The sequence below is a fragment of the Poecilia mexicana genome, unplaced genomic scaffold (assembly GCF_051168715.1).
Source record: "Poecilia mexicana isolate PSO_F unplaced genomic scaffold, ASM5116871v1 scaffold_6, whole genome shotgun sequence".
NCBI classification, from domain to species: Eukaryota; Metazoa; Chordata; class Actinopteri; order Cyprinodontiformes; family Poeciliidae; genus Poecilia; species Poecilia mexicana.
In genome coordinates, this window is record NW_028263375.1 from 31,336,592 (window position 1) to 31,357,614 (window position 21,023).

The window sequence follows — 21,023 nt, forward strand, 5'->3', positions numbered from 1 at the left end:
ATTGAGGAAGTTTTTGGACATTTGTGATAGAAACACAGTTACTACTGACACAAACATTTAAATTCTGACTATAACGCATGTAAATACATATTAGAGAAAATTAATTCACAACCACAAAGTAGATCCTCAAAGATAAGCAGCAAATTTTAGTTTTACACACTAAGTGGATGTGTGAGCTCATATTTTCTAGGTGTTCTATTGGTGTTTCAATGACAACAATGCCTTCTTCACATTACCTCATACATGAAGCTCGTTGTATTTAAATAACTGTGATATCACCATGTGAACCTTGTTTAGGCTAAAAACATGTTAGCATCCACAGGTTTGAACAGGAGCGTTTTAAACTATTGATGCTGACTGAACTGACTAATGTACATCATGTTGTAACCTGCAGGACACTTTGGCTGTGTTTTCCATGGAACGCTGCTGGAACCAGACGGGCAGAAACAGCATTGTGCTATCAAGTCGCTAAATCGTGAGTAAAAGCTTTGTTAGCATTCGTTTCTTTATCAAGAAAGGGGGATGATGGAACAAGTTGTGGAAGGCGGGGAGGATTAGGTTTTTATCTTTAGTATTTTTTTGTAGATAAAACCATCTTGTGATATGCATAAATCTTATCCTGTTTGTAGATATGTATATATTAATGTATGTCCTGAGGAATCTCTGATCTCCAACGCTGATATAAACATTTGAAATGCAAAACCAGCCAACACTTCAATTATTGACTAATGATGTGGGCTTGTTTTTGCAGTTCTTAGTACCCATATTGGTGACTGTGTAAAACGACAATATTTCAGGATCACTTTTTGAATTGGTGCATCCAATTCAAAACGATATCTGTATCAGACACCGATACAGATATCTGAGGTTTAGTAGCGGTCAATATCGATCCAATGCAGAGAAACAACTATAATTTGTTCAGTCAGTGCAGTTAGGAGTAGAACAGTCGATGTAAAATAAATAATAAATAAATTGACAAAAACAACAGGTTGACTACGTTGGTCAAACACGTAAAAAATCAATCGTAACAAACTTTTTTTCAAATGGTTCAGAAAATGCAGTTAGGAATTCTAGATATAATGTAAAATAAATAATAAAGTAGCACACAGCATAGAATTAGACTATATAGATCTGCCCTTATGAATTGGGGACATTGTCACGATATCCGACCTGGAATTTTTTTTTCCAATAACGGAACAGACACAGATATTAATATTGGATCAGTGCATCTCTAATTTTTACATTCACTTAATTAAAACAACACATTTTTAAATGTATGAAATTAAAATAAGTTTTTTTTTTTGTTTTGTTTTTGTTGTGTTTTTTTTCCTTTTTTTTATCCTTAAAGTTGTGGATGTCTGACAGGTAGTCAGGTGTGCACTTCATGTTTCACTTGACTTTAGCTAGTTCAGGCATTTCAAGTCTGAAAATGTTTGTGTCAGTGGGAAACAATGTGATACTAGTCTGTATTAACTGTATACAATTTAGTTTGAACAAAACTATGTGAAGCTGCTTTGATTGACTCTGCCGTCTGTAGCAATCCACCAGAACAGCTGCATTTCTCTAGAGCTCTGCCAAGACGGACATGGATGTTTGGATTTTGTTGTGAGATCTGCAGCAACATCAGATATGGCATGTTTCTGCTTTCTAGGTTCTATAGTTGTTGGAAAAAATAATCGCGCTATCGGTCGATCCACCAACTTTGAGAATGTAATGACTTTTCTTACAACGTCTCAGACTTAATTCTTTCACCTAGAGTAAAAGGGAAGTATTAGTAAAAATTATGTCATATAAACTCGCTTCAAAAACATCCAAGTTAACCCTTTTAGTCAGTTCTGGTCAGATGGGATTACCAAAATTTTTCATGTTTACCACATTTCACAATAGATTTTATATGATTACAGTCAGGTTATAAATGGAAATGGTTTTTGAGAGCTAAAGTTACAAACATTAATTTGGGATGTAAAACTGATAGCATTTAGCCTGATAGAATTGGAAAAGAAGATCATTTGTCTTTTTGTACAGTGCTGGGTTTAGTTGTAATAATTAGTTGCTTCTGATGACTGATGCATCCTTGGTTACAACAGAAACAACTCCGTGCTCTTGTCTAAACACGCACGGTTTTTCTGTCTACACTGTACTACATCCTTACTGTATGATATCACAGTGAGATTACGGCTCTCTTCCCATCACAGCCCACAGCCCCTTTCAGCTCAGCCTAATGGTGATGAATGAGCATCCAGTGGTGAGGACCACATTAGGGTCCCGGCTAATCTTGTAACCTGTCAGCTGGAGCGAGTAGATTGATGCTGAAACAACGTGGAGGAATCACCCATCCACTCAGAGGAAGCCTCATGCTACTGGGGGACTCCTCAGCTCAGACTGCCTTGGTTTGGTCTGTGGGGATTTAAACGTTTTTTTTTGTTTTGTTTTTTTTGTTCATTTTGCCACTAGTCAATGTCAGTTTTGGCTTTTGTTTCTTTTAAATCCTCGAGAGGATGCTTTGATCGTAAGCTAGTGCTTTGTGATGATTAAACTGAGTAGAAAGAGGACCAATTTAGAAAATATGTTTTTTACGCAGCTTTGTCAGCTCATCTCTATCTGTCTATGAAGTCTGACCCTTAGGTGAAGCTAATCATCTGCATTAAAAGCCTCAGTAACACTTTATTTGAAGTGGTGTGCATAAGACTGACATGACACTGTTAAAAACATGACATAACACCTGTCAGGAACATAAAGTCTTTATGAATGTTTATGACAGTTGTCATGAAGTGTCATTCGGTAAATATTGACATTCTTAATGCAAAGTTGCTCTAAAAGTTGCATTGAAAGTCCATAAAAAGTGGCAACTTTGCATTAAATTATCATAATTTACAAAATCATCATGTTTCTTACCTAGGTTACTAATATGTACCCTATCATGACCCTCAATGCATTCGATGTTATTAGAGTGACAGGAGACCCCTGCTGCAATAAGCTCAGTCTGGAAATTTCCTTACTAAATAAAATACTAAATATTTTACAGTCAATAATTAGGATGTTTCAACAAAATAGAAGCGAATGGCAATGGCAGCAGTTTGGCCACAATTTTATAAGTCACATAAAAGTACACAGTAAAGGCAATGGGTATTGAGGTTCCCAACTTTTTTCAGAGTCAACAGCTACAGACCTCCAAATATTATGTGGTCTTCAAATTAACCAAAAAACAGGACACATAGAGCTTTATGGAATGGCATTGTGGCTGGCTCAGTAGATCCCAATCCGTAACCTGAAAGCAGCGCAGCATAATGTCTTAGTCATCCTACATGATTCTTTGGGGGTTTATAAACTGACAAAATCAAGATTGATTTTCAACCAGAGAAATGGAAGAAAAGTTTTAAAATAATGCGACAAGCTACTACCATGTACACTGCTATTCTAGAATCCAGAACACTTTCCGAGCCTCCTCCTATTTTAACATTTTACGAGTTTGTAGGTTATTTGAGTTTCTCTGAGCATTACAGGGTCTTATCTTGGAGCAAACTTACTGGAATGTCTAATTCTGGGAAGAATGACAGCTATTCTATGTATTTTCCACTTTCTATTAAATCTAATCAAGAATTATTTCAGTATTATTTAATCAGTCTTATTTTTTATCTACAGGAATTACAGACTTGGAAGAGGTTTCCCAGTTTCTGAAGGAGGGTATCATTATGAAGGACTTCAGCCACACCAATGTTCTCTCTCTGCTGGGGATCTGCCTTCCGCCTGAGGGTTCACCGCTGGTGGTCCTGCCATACATGAAGCATGGTGACCTGCGCAACTTCATCCGTGACGAAGTGCATGTAAGAGGGTGCAGCAAAAGCCCTGTACTCTTACGCCATCTGTTTAGGCGTCGCATTGGTTTGATGATGGATAAATCAGTAAATGTGATTGTCTCACAGAATCCCACAGTGAAGGACCTGATGGGCTTCGGACTGCAGGTTGCCAGGGGGATGGAGTACCTCGCCAGCAAGAAGTTTGTCCACCGTGACCTGGCTGCCAGAAACTGCATGTGAGCTCGTTTGGATTATTTTACACCAGTCAAGCATTTTATCCAACTACACATGATAAAATAAAACAGAAAAAAATGTCTACAGAAATGTTGAAAGCACTGTAACAAAACACTTAGGATTTTTCTTGAATAACAGCTTAAAACTATCCTCACACTTTTTTGTGTATTCAAACTCTCCTGACTTCTGAAAAACTTTATTTTCTTTTGTTTTGCCTGCAGTGTTATTCATTGCAAAGTAATGAAGACAGTAGAATGAAGAACTAGAGATGGTCATGACATTCATCATTTTTTATTCCCACTTATGGTCACGATAACAGAGTTTAAAGTTCACAAAAACTTGCGAAATTTGTAAAATGTTTTATTTTTGAATGCAGAATAATTCAGAAATATCTAAATTAATTTATCCCTGCAATTTCAGTCAATGTGTGTGGCAAAATATTGCCAGATTGCCAAGAACGAACGCTGTTTTTTTTTTTTTTTTCATTATTTGTAACTTTTCATAAAGAAATAGTGTGGCTTGTCAGACATGTCTACCAAAACAGAGGATGGATTATTATTATTACTCTTATAATTCTGTTCTTCCTTTTGTAAAGCCGGTTACTGCAACACAGTTATAACCAGCTTTCAGGAGACAGTAAATGTTTCACGTCACAAATGGTACTGCTCTTAGCAAAATATTAAAAATCTGACAATCTGATTTTTATCTACAGGAATGTTTAGGTACATTTATAAATGTACCTAAACATGGGTACATTTTTCATTGTAGTTGCATATTTTAACCTTATTATAGGTCGTTCTATGTTAACATATGTGCTAACTCTGTCACTGCAAAGAGACTCTATTAGCTTAGCATCACAAATGATATACAAACTCTGTTTTGCATGTGCCATGTGCAAGCAGCAGCCTGTCAGACCACCAGACCACAGATCTTCCAGTTTTGTAGATTAAAATAACAGTTTTTGTACATAAAAGCACGTTTTAATTCAACAATTCAGAAATGTGCCTTTTTGTTCCTCAATATGTCTATGATGTGTTCGGTTGGTTCTTGTACGTGTGAAAGAGAAGGAACATAAAGCTCAAGGCAGTGAGCCAAAGGTAACCGAGCATCCCACCACAGAAGGTAACGGCCTGTTTTCCCTGCCAGGTTGGATGAGAGCTACACGGTAAAGGTGGCAGACTTCGGCCTCGCTAGAGACGTTTACGACAAAGAATACTACAGCGTCCACAATAAGAGCGGTGTCAAGCTGCCCGTCAAATGGATGGCCCTGGAGAGTCTCCAGACACACAAGTTCACTACCAAGTCAGACGTGGTGAGAACACCATAATTACTCTAATCTCTTTAAAATGTAAAGGTGTCACACGGCTTACCTTTAAAGAAGAACTCTACCTTTATGTTGAGAGATTTTACATATAATATTGTAAGAGGATGCTTAATGTTGTGGTTAATTTGTGTAGTATCTGAAAGAATCAGCTGAGGCATGCAAAGTTGCACAAGGGTTTCCCCCAGAACATGCTAAGCCCGGGGGTTGGGCGCTCAGCAGTCATTCATGCAGCGACCCGTCGTGTTTGTGAGTTAAGAAATGTTTAAAGTTGACAGGAAATTTGAAAATATCACTTGATAGTCATGTCTTACTGAAAGATTGAAAGATTAATACCTGAACGCCAACTATAAAATCTCAAAAAATGCAAACATTTTAAAAAGACTTAAAGAAATAAGCAATGCTTAGCCTGGTGGGGGCACAAGTAAAGCCTGATGACCCGCCAGGCTTATAATACACTGGGGGAAACCCTGCTGCATCTGCAAGTCTTGTTTTTTTTTAACCAGACAGACAGAATACTGACACAATCAACATGTTTGGTTCAAACACGGTGGTGGAGGGATGATGTTTTGTTGCTTTTTTGCAATCATACAATCAGGACAACTTGCAAGCAGCTGTGTCAGCCATCAACTCGTCTGTATGCTGGGCTGAGGCAGTGCTATTATTAGCCTAAGTAAGGTTATTATTAAAGTAAAGACCAGATACTGTCTGGTCTTTACTTTAATACAAAGTTAAAGTACAAAATTAAAGTTTACTGGTTTTTGACCAGGAAAACTCTTGTAGACTCATGAATATCTAAGATAACATAACTAGCATTAATAGCATGAGGGCAGTCTTATGCCATTATCTGTTCAAAGCAATAAATAAATAGAATTTATTGTCCAGCAAAATCAATCGTGACAGGCCTGTTTGTGATTGTGATTTTTTTTAACTGCAACAAAGATGTGCTAATGGAAGCTAATATTCCCGCTTTTCTTCCAGTGGTCGTTTGGAGTTCTGCTGTGGGAGCTGATGACCCGTGGCGCCCCGCCGTACTCCGACGTAAACTCCTTCGATATCACCGTGTTCCTCCTGCAGGGCAGGCGGCTGCTGCAGCCCGAGTTCTGCCCCGATGCTCTGTGAGTCCGCACAGGTTCACAGGTTCTGTTCACGTCATTCACACAGCTCAGCTGGCATAAGTAATATACAGTAAAGCTGTGCTTTCAGTACATCATGAAAGGTTGCTGCAATTTGAAGGGAGAATCAGCCACACTGGATTAACTGTATAAACTTCTGCAGTCATAAATCACACTCAGGTCATCCATCATTGTCAGCTGGAGACTCAAATGTGGGTTACATCACATCAGCTGTTTTGGTCACATGGAACACTTTTTGGTAACACTTTATTTGAAGGGGGTGAATAAGACTGTCATGACACTGTCATAAAAACCTGTCATGAACATGAATATGCCTTCATGAATATTTATGACTGTTGTCATAAAGTGTCATTCGGTAAATTATGACACTTTTAATACAAAGTTGACATTATTCAAAATGTTGTTATGACAACTTGACATTAACCAAGAAATCATTACTGATATAAATTTGTTATAAAAGTATTACTGATTGCACTTTAAAAATTAGGTAACTTTATGTTATTAAAGGTAAAGTTTAAACAGTAATGATTTCCTGGTTAATGTCAAGTTGTCATAACAAAGACATTTTGAATAATGTCAACTTTGTATTAAAAGTGTCATAATTTACCGAATGACGCTTTATGACAACAGTCATAAATATTCATGAAGGCTTATTCATGTTCATGACATGTGTTATGTCATGTTTATGAAAGTGTCATGACAGTCTTATTCACCCCCCTTCAAATAAAGTGTTACCAACTTTTTTTTACTTTTAAGTATAAATAGAAATCACATCAAAGTATGGCATTTATTTTCTGCTTGTCCTGTGGTTTTTGATAGATCCTCATTTCTGTGGTTGTTCCCACAGATCAGCCTCTGGCACTGCTTCCAGCTCATGCTGCTCCAGCTTATTTAGACATGTTCAGTAAGAATGTTTCAGGCAAAATGTACTGAGAAGATGACAAGGAAAATTGCTGTATGCAAATACGAGCGCCTTCTCATGACACCAGATGCAGAAAATAAGATTTAATCTTATTTTTGAGAATCTTAAGACTCCTCTTTTAATTGTTCTCATAGATACAGTAAACATTTTCCAGATTTTAAAGAATTTGTAATTGGTCTTGTAGAAAGTTGGAGAATAATATTTCAGGTTTTGTGCTTGTCTCAATCTAACTTCTGTGACTTTTTAGACTCTGAACTAGACCAGTGGTGGGTAGAGTAGCCAAAATATGTCCTCAAGTCAAACTGGCACTACTTCAGTATATTTTATTACCTTTGAAGTAAAAACTAGGCAACTGAAAAAATATTTAAGCAAGAGTAAAAATAGATATTTGGCAAAACAAAATCTACCCCCGTACTGAGTTAAGTGTTTTGTCACCACATCTAATTTAATTTGTGAAAAGTTATGTAATAAGACATTCAAAAATATATAGAGTTATGGGCAAGTAAGTACAAATACATATCAGTACAGAATATCAGATTCATGCAAATTAAACATTTCCATATGTCATTTTTCACTACATACCAATACATACAGTAGGCAACATACATGTTGAATGAGAAAAGTTCTTCCACTGGCGATATCTACTGTTTATTCACTACCACTTCTGAAATAGATGCAATAAAAACTCTAGTTCATGTTGACTCATAAAAACCTGTGAAATACCCCTTTAATTTAGCACCAAGAGAACACTGCAGCTAGCAGTTAGCCATTTGTGATCAACTAGCAGCTAACTGGTTAGCCAGTTGCGGTTAACCAGTGGTTAAGTATCTTAAACATGGTGCTTAAATATAATTTTACTTCAGCAGACTAATCCACATACAGTTCAGCACTTTATGAGACAGATTCAAATATCATGTGATGTTTAACATCTCAAGAGCAACTTATATCCTGGGAAAAGTAAAAATAAGAGCACCCATTACAACCTGGCATTATAAAACCAACAGCAACAATAATCTGACAGCTGATAAAAATAGGAGCCGTGCTGTGTGTGTGTGTGTGTGGGTGTGTGGGTGTGTGGGTGTGTGTGTGTGTGTGTGTGTGTGTGTGTGTGTGTGTGTGTGTGTGTGTGTGTGTGTGTGTGTGTGTGTGTGCGCGCGTGCGCGTGTGTGTATGAGTGAAACTGGGTAGAAGATGGGAGTGTTCATGTGGGAGTAAAGCAGAGGCCCAAAAGTGCACATCAGGGGATGATGTATGTCTGCAGACATTCCTGCAATTTTTCCCTGCTGATGGTTCTCAGAGGGCCTCAGGTAGCAGCGGGAACCAGCTTGTAACTTGAACAAATGTGTTAATGAGGTTCTTAGTTTTGTTTTGTTACACTATATTCTGGCTGATCAAAGGAGAAATATGAACAGATTTTAATTTATGGCAGACTGAGGAGTTTTGCTGTGGAATGAAGTAACTGAGCTCCGGTCTATCTGCTCATGTAAGTGCAGTGGTGGGTGCCGCTAATTAAAAAGCTAGCTGTGCTAACCCTAAAGAACTAATCACAAACATTAGTTCCACTAACTCTAATGGTGTGTTCACACCCAATGCGTTTTGAGCGTCAGGCACGTCTGGTTTACATTCAAAGTCTACATGGAGGCACATCGAGGGCCCATCACGGCGCTTTTCACACATCTAGTGAGGCGCGATTTGAACCGTTTAATGTGTTTGATGCGTCGAGAGCATCCAACGCATCCGACACGCCCGACAAGTAGGCCGGCAACAGAAAACGGCTAGAGCGATACTGACGTGCCTCCAGATAGACTTTGAATGTAAACCAGACACGCTTGACGCATGAAACGCTAGGTGTAGAACAAAATGTCAAGCGTCTGCATTCAAAGTGCACACTTGTCGAACTTGAACGTCTGACACATTTTTGACGCGCGTAATGAGTTTGGTTGTGAATGCACCATAAAGCACAATGGTAATGGTATTTAAGGGAAGCTAATGCTAAAGCAGGTTTCAGTCACGTGATTTTAACAATGTGCAAACATGGTGTAATGTCAGATGAAAGGCAGAAAGTGAAATTTCAATGAAGGCAAACGTTGCACAGACTCCATATTGTACAGCTGTAGATACAGTTTCCTGCAACTTTTAACTCTCATTCTACTAATTTTAGAAGCTTATGGAAACAGGAACAAAACTGTTTTTCTACCTGTCAAACATCCAGGCAGAGCCTGAACTCACAGTGCAGAGGATGAGACACATCTATTAAGATGGATGTGGATAACCTCTGCACCTGTCTGAAGTACAAGGATTCTGGGCTTATCTGGATCTCACCTGTCAACTCACTGAAGTATTTTAACTATTCGGTTCAGACAGTTAAAATAACAAACTGGGGCACCAAGCAGAAAGATAAAACCGATTCAATAACGGCTCAATAAAGTAGAGTCAACAAGGTTTTGTTGATGAAAAAGGGAGAGTTTCCTGAGAGTTACAAAAGTTCCAATGAGACAAAGACTAACAATTAAGAACAAGGAGATCCAAATATCCAAACATGTAGTTGAGGTTTTGATGGCAGCAACTGCATATTTAAGAAGGGTTGAGCAAAAAACCACAAATTATTTCCTCATGACATATGATATTGCATTAGTGAAATAGAAATAAATACTGAACATTGTCTCTCGTCTCCTCCCTCAGCTACACGGTGATGATCGAGTGCTGGCATCCCAAGCCGGAGCGTCGACCTTCCTTCTCTGAGCTGGTGTCCCGCATCGCCGCCATCTTCTCCAGCTTCAGCGGGGAGCACTACGTCCTCCTCAACACGACATACGTCAACATCGAGAAGATGACCCCGTACCCCTCCCTGCTCACCTCCACGTCATCTTCCTCGGACTCCTCTTCCGAGCCCTGCACCTCCTCGTCCCTGCCCTCCCACTCCCCGCTCCTCTGCCGCATGGAGCGTGAATGTTGCACCTGAAACAGGAAGGGAGGAAGTGGGGCCTATCGACAACTGAGAGACGGACTCAGAAAGCAGGGAGCTACTGTGTATAACTTGCCAAACACTGGATGCTACATGCCAAGGACACCAGGGACTTCTTTAGAGTTCAGACTGATCAGGATCCTTTCGGAAACCTCAACGTGACGCAGAGCGAACCTGCTGGGCTCCTACCACAAACTCTCAATGAGCACAGTCCCAGACTTTTACAGGACAGAGGAACCCTGTCTCAAGGAGTTCCAGCTGACTAAAGCCGTCCTGGCGAAGAAGCACATCTCAGTGTCCACTACACCAACGTCTCCTGTCCTCCATTGCTTTGTTTCAGCAAAACAATCTTCTTCTTTTTTGCCGCCGCACTCTGTAATGTGAATATGCAGGAAATGGACATGTATTTGTGTTGTTTAAGCCTCTCTTTCCTCCATGAACACAATGCGAGACACTGCATCCTGCTGGGATGAACCATGGAGGAGGAACAAGCAGGATGTGTAAAGACCCTGCTGTGTGCATTTCACTGGATGCTTTATTTGTATACTTACCCTTGGTCAAAGAGCTTTCACATGCCTGGAAGTTAGGGGGGCGCAAAAAACCAAAAGGTTGCCTGTGTGAAACACCCAGATGGTTCCTGGGTTAGTTAATCATATATCAGAGAAACAACTACAGCTGTAACACTTGAACGAACGTGGATGCCCTCTAAGAAAGAAGGAAGACAAAGACATAAGTTACCATTTAAAACACTAGATGGTGTATTTGAATGACCTCTTGACAGTCTGCAGGTGGTTAATACTTCAAACGTGTGTTCTTCAAAACATTCTTGATTGTTTTCTTCAAGGAAGGAATGACTGTCCTCAGGATGTATTGTTTTTAATTAGGTGAGCCTTGCAAAAGTACACAGACCTACTGGATTCTTTCACCTTTTGTCACATTACAACTCCACTGGACTGTCCCACTATGCTCTGCCTGTATGTTCAGTCGCTGTTGGAAGGTGAACCTTGACCTGAATCACCTGATTGTACTGTATTTAGATCCACTGATTGATTCCCATCAAATATGACCAGTTTCCTTCTTTTTCCTGAAGGAAAAACATCCCTATAGCATGACACTGCCATGACCATGTTTCACCAGAGGGTGGTGTGTTCAGGGTGACATGTAGTGTTAGTGTCCCGTGTCATCTAGAAAGCTCAATTTTGGTCTCATCTGACCATATGTTTGCTACCTTCCCTTCAAGAGGGAAACAATAATTTTGTTTGTGCTACTTTAAAGACATCTAATTTACAAAGTCACAAAAATGACTTTCAAATGCAACAAGTGGGCTGAATAGAAATACATGTCAGATTTTATTTGGGCAACATTTGAGGTAACTCTTTTTTTTAGGTTGATTTTTTTTTTTTTTTTTTTTTGACGTTATAACTGTCACTATGTTCTGACAGTAGAATATGAGATGGGTAATCTGTGAAAAAAATCAAGCTCCTCCATTTCCTCCTTGTGGTCCTACCACCATTTGCAGAAATACAGCACTCCCAGTCAGAAACAACCAATCAGAACCAGGAGGAGGGTCTTTAGCAGTATCAGTCACACTAAACATTGTTCAAGCTCACGATTGCCGGTGTGCTGCTGCGGCAGTGCTAATGGTGGAGAAAGAATATAACTTGAGGAATTTACTCCTAATTCCTCGAGTTCTCAGCTGGCTCCACTGTGGGGGAGGAGCTCTGGAGGTAGGGGGAGGAGCCAGCAAGGTGTGCTTGTTCAAATTTTCCCCGGTTTTCTCAGAACTCCCTTCTGTAGCTTTAAAAAGCATGTATTACTTTCATTCAGCTTCATGAACGTATACTACCTTGTGCTGGTCTTCAACATAAAATCCCTGTAAACTACACCAATCTTTCCAATTGTAATGAGACAAAATGTAGGAAAAGTCCAGAGGGTGTGAATACTTTTCAGAGGGGATTGCTGTAGTTTCACTAAGCTGATCACAAATGGGCATAAGCTTGTAAACCACTCTAATGATCAATGTTATGTTAACGATTGCTTCATGTAGCAGTTTCTTGGGTCTGGCTGCCAGTGTGTTCTGCCATGAACATGGACAGGTATGAATGTTTGCTCTGATGAGAAAAAAATTGCTGTACTATATTTTTGTATATGACTGATGAGCCTCTTTAATGAAATACGTTCCAATGGAAAGACCATTATAAACCAGTTGAACAACCTTTTTTTTTTTCAATTTTGACAAATCACTGCCATTTTGTAGATAAAGACAATAAAGCAATACGGAGCGTGGATGGTTGTTTGGCCTCTGGCTGTTCTTACCAGATCATGGTAAAAGAACAGAACGATGGAGGAGAAAAAGGACAAGACCTTCTCCCCGTTACAGAAGGACTGCTGTCTCCTCCATCACGGTCTCTACCGTGTTTAACACTGATTGTTGTACAGTATGTGTGCATATCATTTTGTTTTGTCTCTAAGAAGTATTGAAGGTACATGTTCCTACATGATGTATAATAAACCTTGTAAGGATAATAAAGCTATGATTTAAATGTTTTTCTTTTTTTGACTAGCATCGATTTCTGTTTCAAATGAACAAATTCCAATCTTAACTTGTCTGTTTACGATTTAACCTTTTCTCTCTAAACCCAAAGGCAACATCAGAACGTTTCACTCCTCCCTCCCTCTAACAGTCCAGCATTGACCTTCCCTGACCCTGCTCATACTTCCTGGTCTTGATTGAGCCATGATTGCGCATTCACAGTGAAGGCCAAGAGTTAAGCCTGTATAGAGGTTGGATTATTTAATAAATGCAAACTCGTGACAGACAGAGCTCCATATCCCCCTCCTAAGGTCATGGCAGATAATGGCCTATTGATATGGACTGCAATTAATTAGAGATCCAACCTTCATTGGATTCCAGTAACCATGAGATGTTTGTTGTTACAGTCTTCAAGGTCAGGGTCATTTTCAACTGTAAGAAGTATCAGCATGTCATTAGTAGAAGCTTAAAGAAGAATGATCTAGCTAGCATATCCATGCATCAGCAATCTTATATTTTGTTGAGTCACATCTACAAAATTCTGTGTTTCTCACTGGATTTTATTTCATAAATGAATACAAAGTAGGTTTATCCAGTATGTTATTTATTTGTGTTGATTTTATTTTTATCTTATTCTTTACAGTAGCACATTTATTTTTATGTCCCTCTGATTACATCATTTCCTCTCACAGTCCAGAAACATTCTCTGTGAAGCTAATTAGTTAATAATTACCCAGTTGTCCCTAGGTTTGAGTGTGTCGTGGTTGTTTGTCCTGTGATGAACTAGTGACCTGTACAAAGTGTCCCCTGGCACTCCCTGGAGATGGACGCCAGCCTAAAATGAAAATAATATTGATGATGATCAAATATTTAGGAAGATATACATATGTGTTAGCAGATGTGTGCACAAACCTGTATAAAGGAATGAGGCTGTGTTAAAATGTAAAAAAATAACTATATGAATTATAACCCTGAGATGGGCATGGTGACCCCGCGTCTCGCCCGTTGACTGCTGGGTGAGACAGACACTAGCACTAGGGCAAAAGTGAAATGGGAATTTATGTTCTTTTTGTTTTGACCTTGGATTTCTCCCGTAGTTTTCCTCTTTCTTATTCTAGAATCAAAAACACTGACCTTAATTGAGGCAAGTGCCTGGATCGCTCTTTGCCAGCCTGAAAGAGTCTTGGACTGATGTTGGTTAGTCCGACTCTTCAGATCAAGGCATGAAGTTTTGCTTTTTGAGATCTTTTTTGTTCACTTTGTTTTGTCAGGCAGGTTCTGTTTAAGTTCTTTCTTGTTTCTACTGCAAGAATTACAATGTTGCTCCAATTCAAAACACCCATATTAAGTAAATGTTTCTTTAGTTGGCATTTACAGAGGTAACTTGATGTGAAATTTAACACAACTTGCAAAATAAATATGAAGCACAGTTCTGTTATGATGTCGTATGTAGATTCAGGCTGGTTTTGGGAGATATTTTATAAGCTTATTCATATTTACTCAGGTTATCAACATATGAGATTGAAATGACATGATTTAAAACATTGACTGAGAAAGTTATTTACCTCAGGTATTGGAGAGTAATTCTTTACAAATTTAGTTTGAACGTACACTTACCAGTCACATTATCTAAGACTTTAAAAAAACTTATAAAAACATGTATTGTTTTTAAGAGGGCAGAAGATTAGAAGAGAGGAATGTTGGAGCGAACACAGAGCTCTCCACCAGCGTGCATTATCTTTGTCCCAAGGATTAAACTGTCTCTGCAAAGAACCTCGTTAAGCCCCGGCTAACACACACATGGGGCACGTCTGACTTTGCTTTTCAACCTAATCGTCCAACTCCCTGCAGCCAAACCAGGCTTGTTTCGTCTTTCATCCCTCCATGCTTTCAATCTTTCACTCTGCCCCTTCAGTGCTGCCAGTCCACTCCGTCTCAGACACAATGAGAGCTGGATCAGGGGACGTCAGCAGTGGAATCCCATGTTACAAATGTAGCACGGCTAATAAAGATTAAGTGTTTTCTTTATCAACCTCCAATGAAAATAATCTTGTCTATTGTAATCTGTGTATTAACAGAAACCACACCTGCACCCCTTCATACTAATACCCACTAAAGTCAACATGTTGAGGCTTTAATTCTGCCTCCATTCCACTGTTTTCATCTGACTGTGTGTTTGGTGGATTTAAGCGTTTTGTGCCTGTCTCCTGCCGTAAGTGATGCATGCTGGAATTATATGAAGAAAGAAATGTGACCCATGAGAGGAAAACAGTAAAACTGGAAGCTGATTTGATTTTTTTTTTTTTCCCAGGATTCATCAGGTGAGTCAGCAACATCGGTATGCGTGGCAGAGGGGTCACAGATCAGGAGAGCGGAGAGCTTATTGTTTTTGCAGTTCTCAGCCCATATGTACACGCAGCCGCTCAGAATCTGTTGGCCGTCACCAACAGAAACAAACCTGAACACTTTCTCACCAGCCTGAAGCAGGCAAGTGCTGGGTTCTTTACAAGGGTTCTGGGTTACTGGGTGAGCTCCAGACATGGCAGTGCCACTGTGACCAACTGAGTCATGTCACGGTCATTAAATGGTTAATGAGTTCTGGCTTTGGTAACTTAAGGGAGGTAAATGGCGCCAGGTGGTGGCGTACACCAACCGACACACACACACACACACACACACACACACACACACACACACACACACACACACACACACACACACATATATATATAACAACTACTGACCCTTTGCATCAAGTGGTGACCTCAGATAAGATGCTGTAGACTTTTATGTCTGTGTTGAAACACGTACAGGTTGTTTTATGAGCTATCAGCGCCCCCTGTTGACGCTGCAGGATTTATTTGAACAAACTACAGAAAATAACACTGGGTTACAAAAAATATATTTTGGAAGTTGTCTATGTTTTATAACTGAATTAGGATTATTTCGCACCGTTGAATCTAAAGGTGACATCCATTTTTCTCCATCAGGATTTTATTCTAATTTTATTTAGAAAAATCTGATCTTCTGACTAAATTAACGACATTCTTATGACATTTACAGTTTATTTCCGTTAGTATTTCTCATCCAAAAACTGTTTTAGGAGAAAAAAAGGTTTGCTAACAGAGTGTATTAATGAAATGTTACAATGTTGTATTTCTGTAAATTGAATAATAAACACTGATAAGAGTAAGTACATGTGAATTGATCATCAGGTCTTCATTGTGTAAAATTCTCTGTCTCTTTTCTGTCCTGATGGAATCTCTCCTCCTGCTCGTCACTCATTGATCAGATTCTCAGGAAACTGATCCAGATGTGAGAACAAGTCAAGCATTTGATGCTCATGTTGCTCCATAGTTCAGAAAGTTGACCTGACTGAGCAAAACCATTGTGATTTCTGGATTCAACACATCAAAATGACCCTAAAACAAATGAAAACCACAGTCAGGTTTTTGGCTATAGACCAGTGGAATCAGAGGACCACATGAAAGAAGGTGATGCTAACTTTGAAGTATTTGTCATGAGTCCAGCTGCAGCATCAACATACGACCTGCAGGGTTTTACAGCCTGTAAAATATAACGAACGTCTGAGTTTTGAATTTTTTGAACAATTTGCAGCAGTGATAAACCTGCTAATGTCTGGAGATGCAGCAATGTTGTGACACAATGTTGCTATTGAACTTATCTGAGGCTGGATGTGTGTATCAATCTGAAGTCTGAAGCTTTTCCTATAATTGATATATATTTAAATATATTTAAGAGGGAATTTGCTAGTAGGTTAACTCTCCTGTTCTTCAAAGCATTCTTGAACCCTGAACTCCTTACATTGGCCAACAGGGAAAGTTAGATTTTAAAGATGCATTGCAAAAGTATCCACACTGCTTCAACATGTTTCAATTTCAACCACTAACATTAATGTGTTTTATCAGGATTTTATGCATCAAAGGAAAACAAAGTAGTGCATCGATGAAAAATGGAGGGATACTTGTTTTTTGTTGTTTATTTTTAAATAAAAATCTGTGTACGGTATATGTATATGTTGAGCTCCATTAACTCTATCGCCCATAAATGAAATTCAATGCAACCTTTTGCATGAAAAAGTTGCCTTAGTTTAATTAGTAGAAATATAGCTGTAACAGAAAATGTAAAGACAGAGCTGCAAACCTACCAAGACTGGGGTGTTCACCTAAACCTGGGGTGTTCACCTAAACCTGGGGTGTCCACCTGAACCTGGGGTGTCCACCTGAACCTGGGGTGTTCACCTAAACCTGGGGTGTCCACCTGAACCTGGGGTGTCCACCTGAACCTGGGGTGTTCACCTAAACCTGGGGTGTTCACCTAAACCTGGGGTGTCCACCTGAACCTGGGGTGTCCACCTGAACCTGGGGTGTTCACCTAAACCTGGGGTGTCCACCTGAACCTGGGGTGTCCACCTGAATCTGGGGTGTCCACCTGAACCTGGGGTGTCCACCTGAACCTGGGGTGTCCACCTAAACCTGGGGTGTCCACCTGAACCTGGGGTGTCCACCTGAACCTGGGGTGTGCAAACTTTTTGCAACATGGGTTAAAATCTCAAGTTCAAACCACTTCCGAGGCCTTATTTGTTTCCAACTTAAAACAAAGCAAATCAGTTTTGAATCCGCTACAAATAAATAAAAAAAAAACATTTTTAATTTTAAAGAAAGCTGTTCATTTTTGAAAGTTTTTTTTTTGTTTTTTGTTTTTTTTGCATCCATAAAAGAAAGATGTCGAGTTTTCTAAGCTTCTGATTGACTCTTTTTTGTTTTTGTTGGTCTGGAAAATCTTTTAGTTTGTTCCCAACAACAAAAATGTGAACTTTCTTCTTCAAAACAAAAAAGTAAAATATAAATAAAAAACTTGCTTCATTTAGCCATCTTCAATGAACGGGCGTGCCTTCATCTGCTTTTGAGTAAACAGACAGAGTTTATGACCGTATGTACCATAAAATTATTAAAGCAAAAAGAAAGCAAGGCTAATAAAATCAAAAATACTTTGTGATCAACACTTTCCATTTAAGAAGAATTGCATTTTGTTTTCTTTTTTTACTGGCTCCTCGCTTCTTTATCTAAGGTGGGGAGACACACAAAATCGTTCCAATGGCCACAAACGGCCCCCAGGCAGCACTTTGGACACCACTGACCTAAACCAGCAGACAAATAGAGAAACTACACGCTCAGTAGATGGCATGTTAAATCATGTGGAAGAGAGGAGTCCTTGTCAGACAAGATCAAAATTGAACACAAATCTCTATGAGTGGCTTAAGACTAATTCCTCCGATCCCTATGAACACACCCTCTGCTTTTATCTGCACCAAAGTAAACTGCTTTCCACAATCTGACCTACAGGAGCTACTGCACTGCATGAAATGTAAATATGAGCCGTTTCCCAAGAGCATCAGGTATTCCTGGTTCACTGGTTCTCCTTGTTTGGAACACATTTGGTGGTCCAGACCAGTGCAGAGTGGGAGCCGTGGTTGGGGAGGGGCAGGGGGGGTTGTTTGCTTCAGATCTAAGCAATCGTTTTTGGACCCAGTGAGAGCGGCTCCAACCTCGGTCATGAAAGAAAGAAATAGAAAACTCTCACACAGAGAAAGAGATGCAGAGGGGTGGGGAGCTGTGGCAACTCAAAATGTCTCTTACACCGAAGGAACTTGTTAAAAACACATAGAGTTGCTGTAACAGAGTGTTGCACATAAACTTCTAAAGGCGGTTCGTGTAATGCACTCAGAAACTTAAGAGTCTTAAACGTTCACAACTTGAATAATTGTGGACAACAGTTATTATATTAAATGTTAAGCATAATTAGTTTTATTTGAATAATATTATCAAGGGATTTAATTTGGCAGTCAATGCCTTTAACTATGGTTCTTGTTTTATGATCCATGTTATCTTGTAAGAGGGAAGGACAGAGGGAAACCTGTTGATTCGACAACAATGAGAACCAGACAAAGGAAAGAAAAGAGGAAAGAAAAAAGAGAGAAACTGTTGGAATAAACCTTTAGTCAGAAAAGTCACATATAGTTGCAGCAAAAGCAAAACTGAACTCCTTGGCCGACACTCAAAATGTTTTCTAGGAACACCAACAGATCAAGTCCTACTTAGGGATGAAAAGGCCAAGTCAAAGGCCAAGCATAAACCTAATTGACAATCTGAGGCAAGACGTGAAAATTGACCTTCACTGATGTTTTCATTCAATCTGAATAAAAAAAATTCGGCTTGTAAAGTCACACCGTTAAAAAAAAAAAAAAAAAGCACTGGAGTCTTTAAACAAGCATAACTGAAATCATGTAAGTGTCTTCAAAGAGTCGTTCTGCTCTAACGCTGTGGACAGGAAGGATCTCCAGTAGAAGTCAGTCTTGATTCTGCAGATTCTCTCAGTGTTTGCCATTCTAGCAGTTCAATATCTGAGCAGAGACAATATTCTACAACAACATGTCTTGGATAACACCATTAGTTGTTTGCAAGCATTGCTAATACATCTAATTTGCTTTAGCCACCCCTCCATGAATTTCTGTCAACCATTTGGTTATAAAGCTGGGCAGAGAGATGTTGGAGTTGGGGATATGATGGTCGCACATTATGATCAAAGAAAGGTATGAACGTCTTCCTTCTCTCTCTACTTTTGGTCCTGCTCTACATCCACAAAGTTATCGTAACAACTGCCCAAAGGTAAAAAATTAAGAGCAAAATATTTTTCTTTCAAGAAAGGCAATGCTTCAACCAAACAAACAACCAATCAAAATGTAGCAGAGCAACTCCAACATGCTGCCACCTCAAGCAAGAGACTTCTGGATATTAAAGGGGGAGTATTACTTGAAATCAACTTTTTTTTTTTACTTTATATCATGTTGTAATGTTATTCTCCTATCAAAAACATACTCTGAGTGTTACTTTGATTCTTTCATGCATGTTTAATCTCCATGACAACCATTTAACTGCGCAAAACGCCTAGGTGAACCTAGCTCCGCCTTTGAGACACAGCTCCTCCTCTGAACTGCAGTTTCCTAGAGTCCACCTCACAGAGCAGCCCTCCTCCTAACCTCGCCCATTCAGCTCCTTTGATTAGCCAGGAGCAATTAGCAAACACTTGAAGGAACAGCCCATCTGCTGGAGCTGCTTCTCAATTCAATGCTGGTAAAAACTTTGTTAAACGGGAGCCATTTTGTGATGACTTTCTGAAGGCGGAGTTTCAGAAAGAGACAGAGACCCAATTTCAAGGTGTTAATTTACAATGTCAAATTTCATTTAAGTCATATTTGATCTATATAGCATTTTATAGCAACTAAAAGAAACATAATTACTTGATTGTGATAAACGGCATTATGTGCCTAGAAAATACATACTACTGCCCCTTTAATACTCCTGCAGACAACGTATATCACAGTTTGTCTTACAAACCTGTGTCTCTATTGTACATCTTGTTGCATGCATTCATTTCAGCTTTCAACACCAAGGTTATTGTACCACACAAGACATTGTCAGGGTATGTGGAAATACAGTCTGGGCTTTAATCCACTGCCAAGATAGCATTTTTTTCTCTCTCTTGCAGAACTGAAAGAACAGAGAAAACGACACAATCACTCAACGTCCCATGGTCAGGATGATACAAAGTCGGGCCTCTCTTAGTCTATAAAACTTTCATCATTCTGCACCCATAATGCTCTGCTGCTTTTGTGTCTTTTCAGGCTGCTGGGCAGGTATTGTTTAAGAGCGAACTCTGTAATGAGTATCCAGGGTGACTAACTGGTGGCAAAGTGAGTCACAGAGTAGAGAAAATGTCTTCCCAGCGCTCCCTTTGGTTGCCAGAGGGGATGAGTAGCTCCGATATCCCATGAAAGGCTCCACTGCAGGTGGATGCCACTGGGCAGATTAAAGGGTTATTATTTAATCCCTCCATTTGATCTCACATGGGTCATCGTTTTGGAAATACAGCAGGGCTGCATGGCCCACTTTTAGTAATAATGCAAAACTGACTCAGTGGCTAGAAGGAGGTGGCTAGAACCAGGGACAATCTTTGCGATCAAAACAATTTCTTCCTTGTAATAGTGGGGTTATGAAGAGGCAACAACGGCTTCCAACTGAAGGGACCCGACCA

General features: G+C 39.4%; 1 protein-coding gene across 1 annotated transcript in view; it reads left to right on the forward strand.

Annotated features, from left to right (window-relative positions):
* The window catches only part of met (MET proto-oncogene, receptor tyrosine kinase), an 89,269-nt gene extending 76,347 nt beyond the window's left edge, over positions 1-12,922 (forward strand). The window contains exons 16-21 of the mRNA XM_015008371.2: positions 395-475; positions 3,643-3,824; positions 3,924-4,033; positions 5,178-5,343; positions 6,334-6,470; positions 10,093-12,922. Coding sequence (XP_014863857.1) covers positions 395-475; positions 3,643-3,824; positions 3,924-4,033; positions 5,178-5,343; positions 6,334-6,470; positions 10,093-10,372 — 956 coding nt within the window. The 3' untranslated portion in view covers positions 10,373-12,922. The remainder of the gene's footprint in view (positions 1-394; positions 476-3,642; positions 3,825-3,923; positions 4,034-5,177; positions 5,344-6,333; positions 6,471-10,092) is intronic.
* Positions 12,923-21,023: the final 8,101 nt, after the last annotated feature.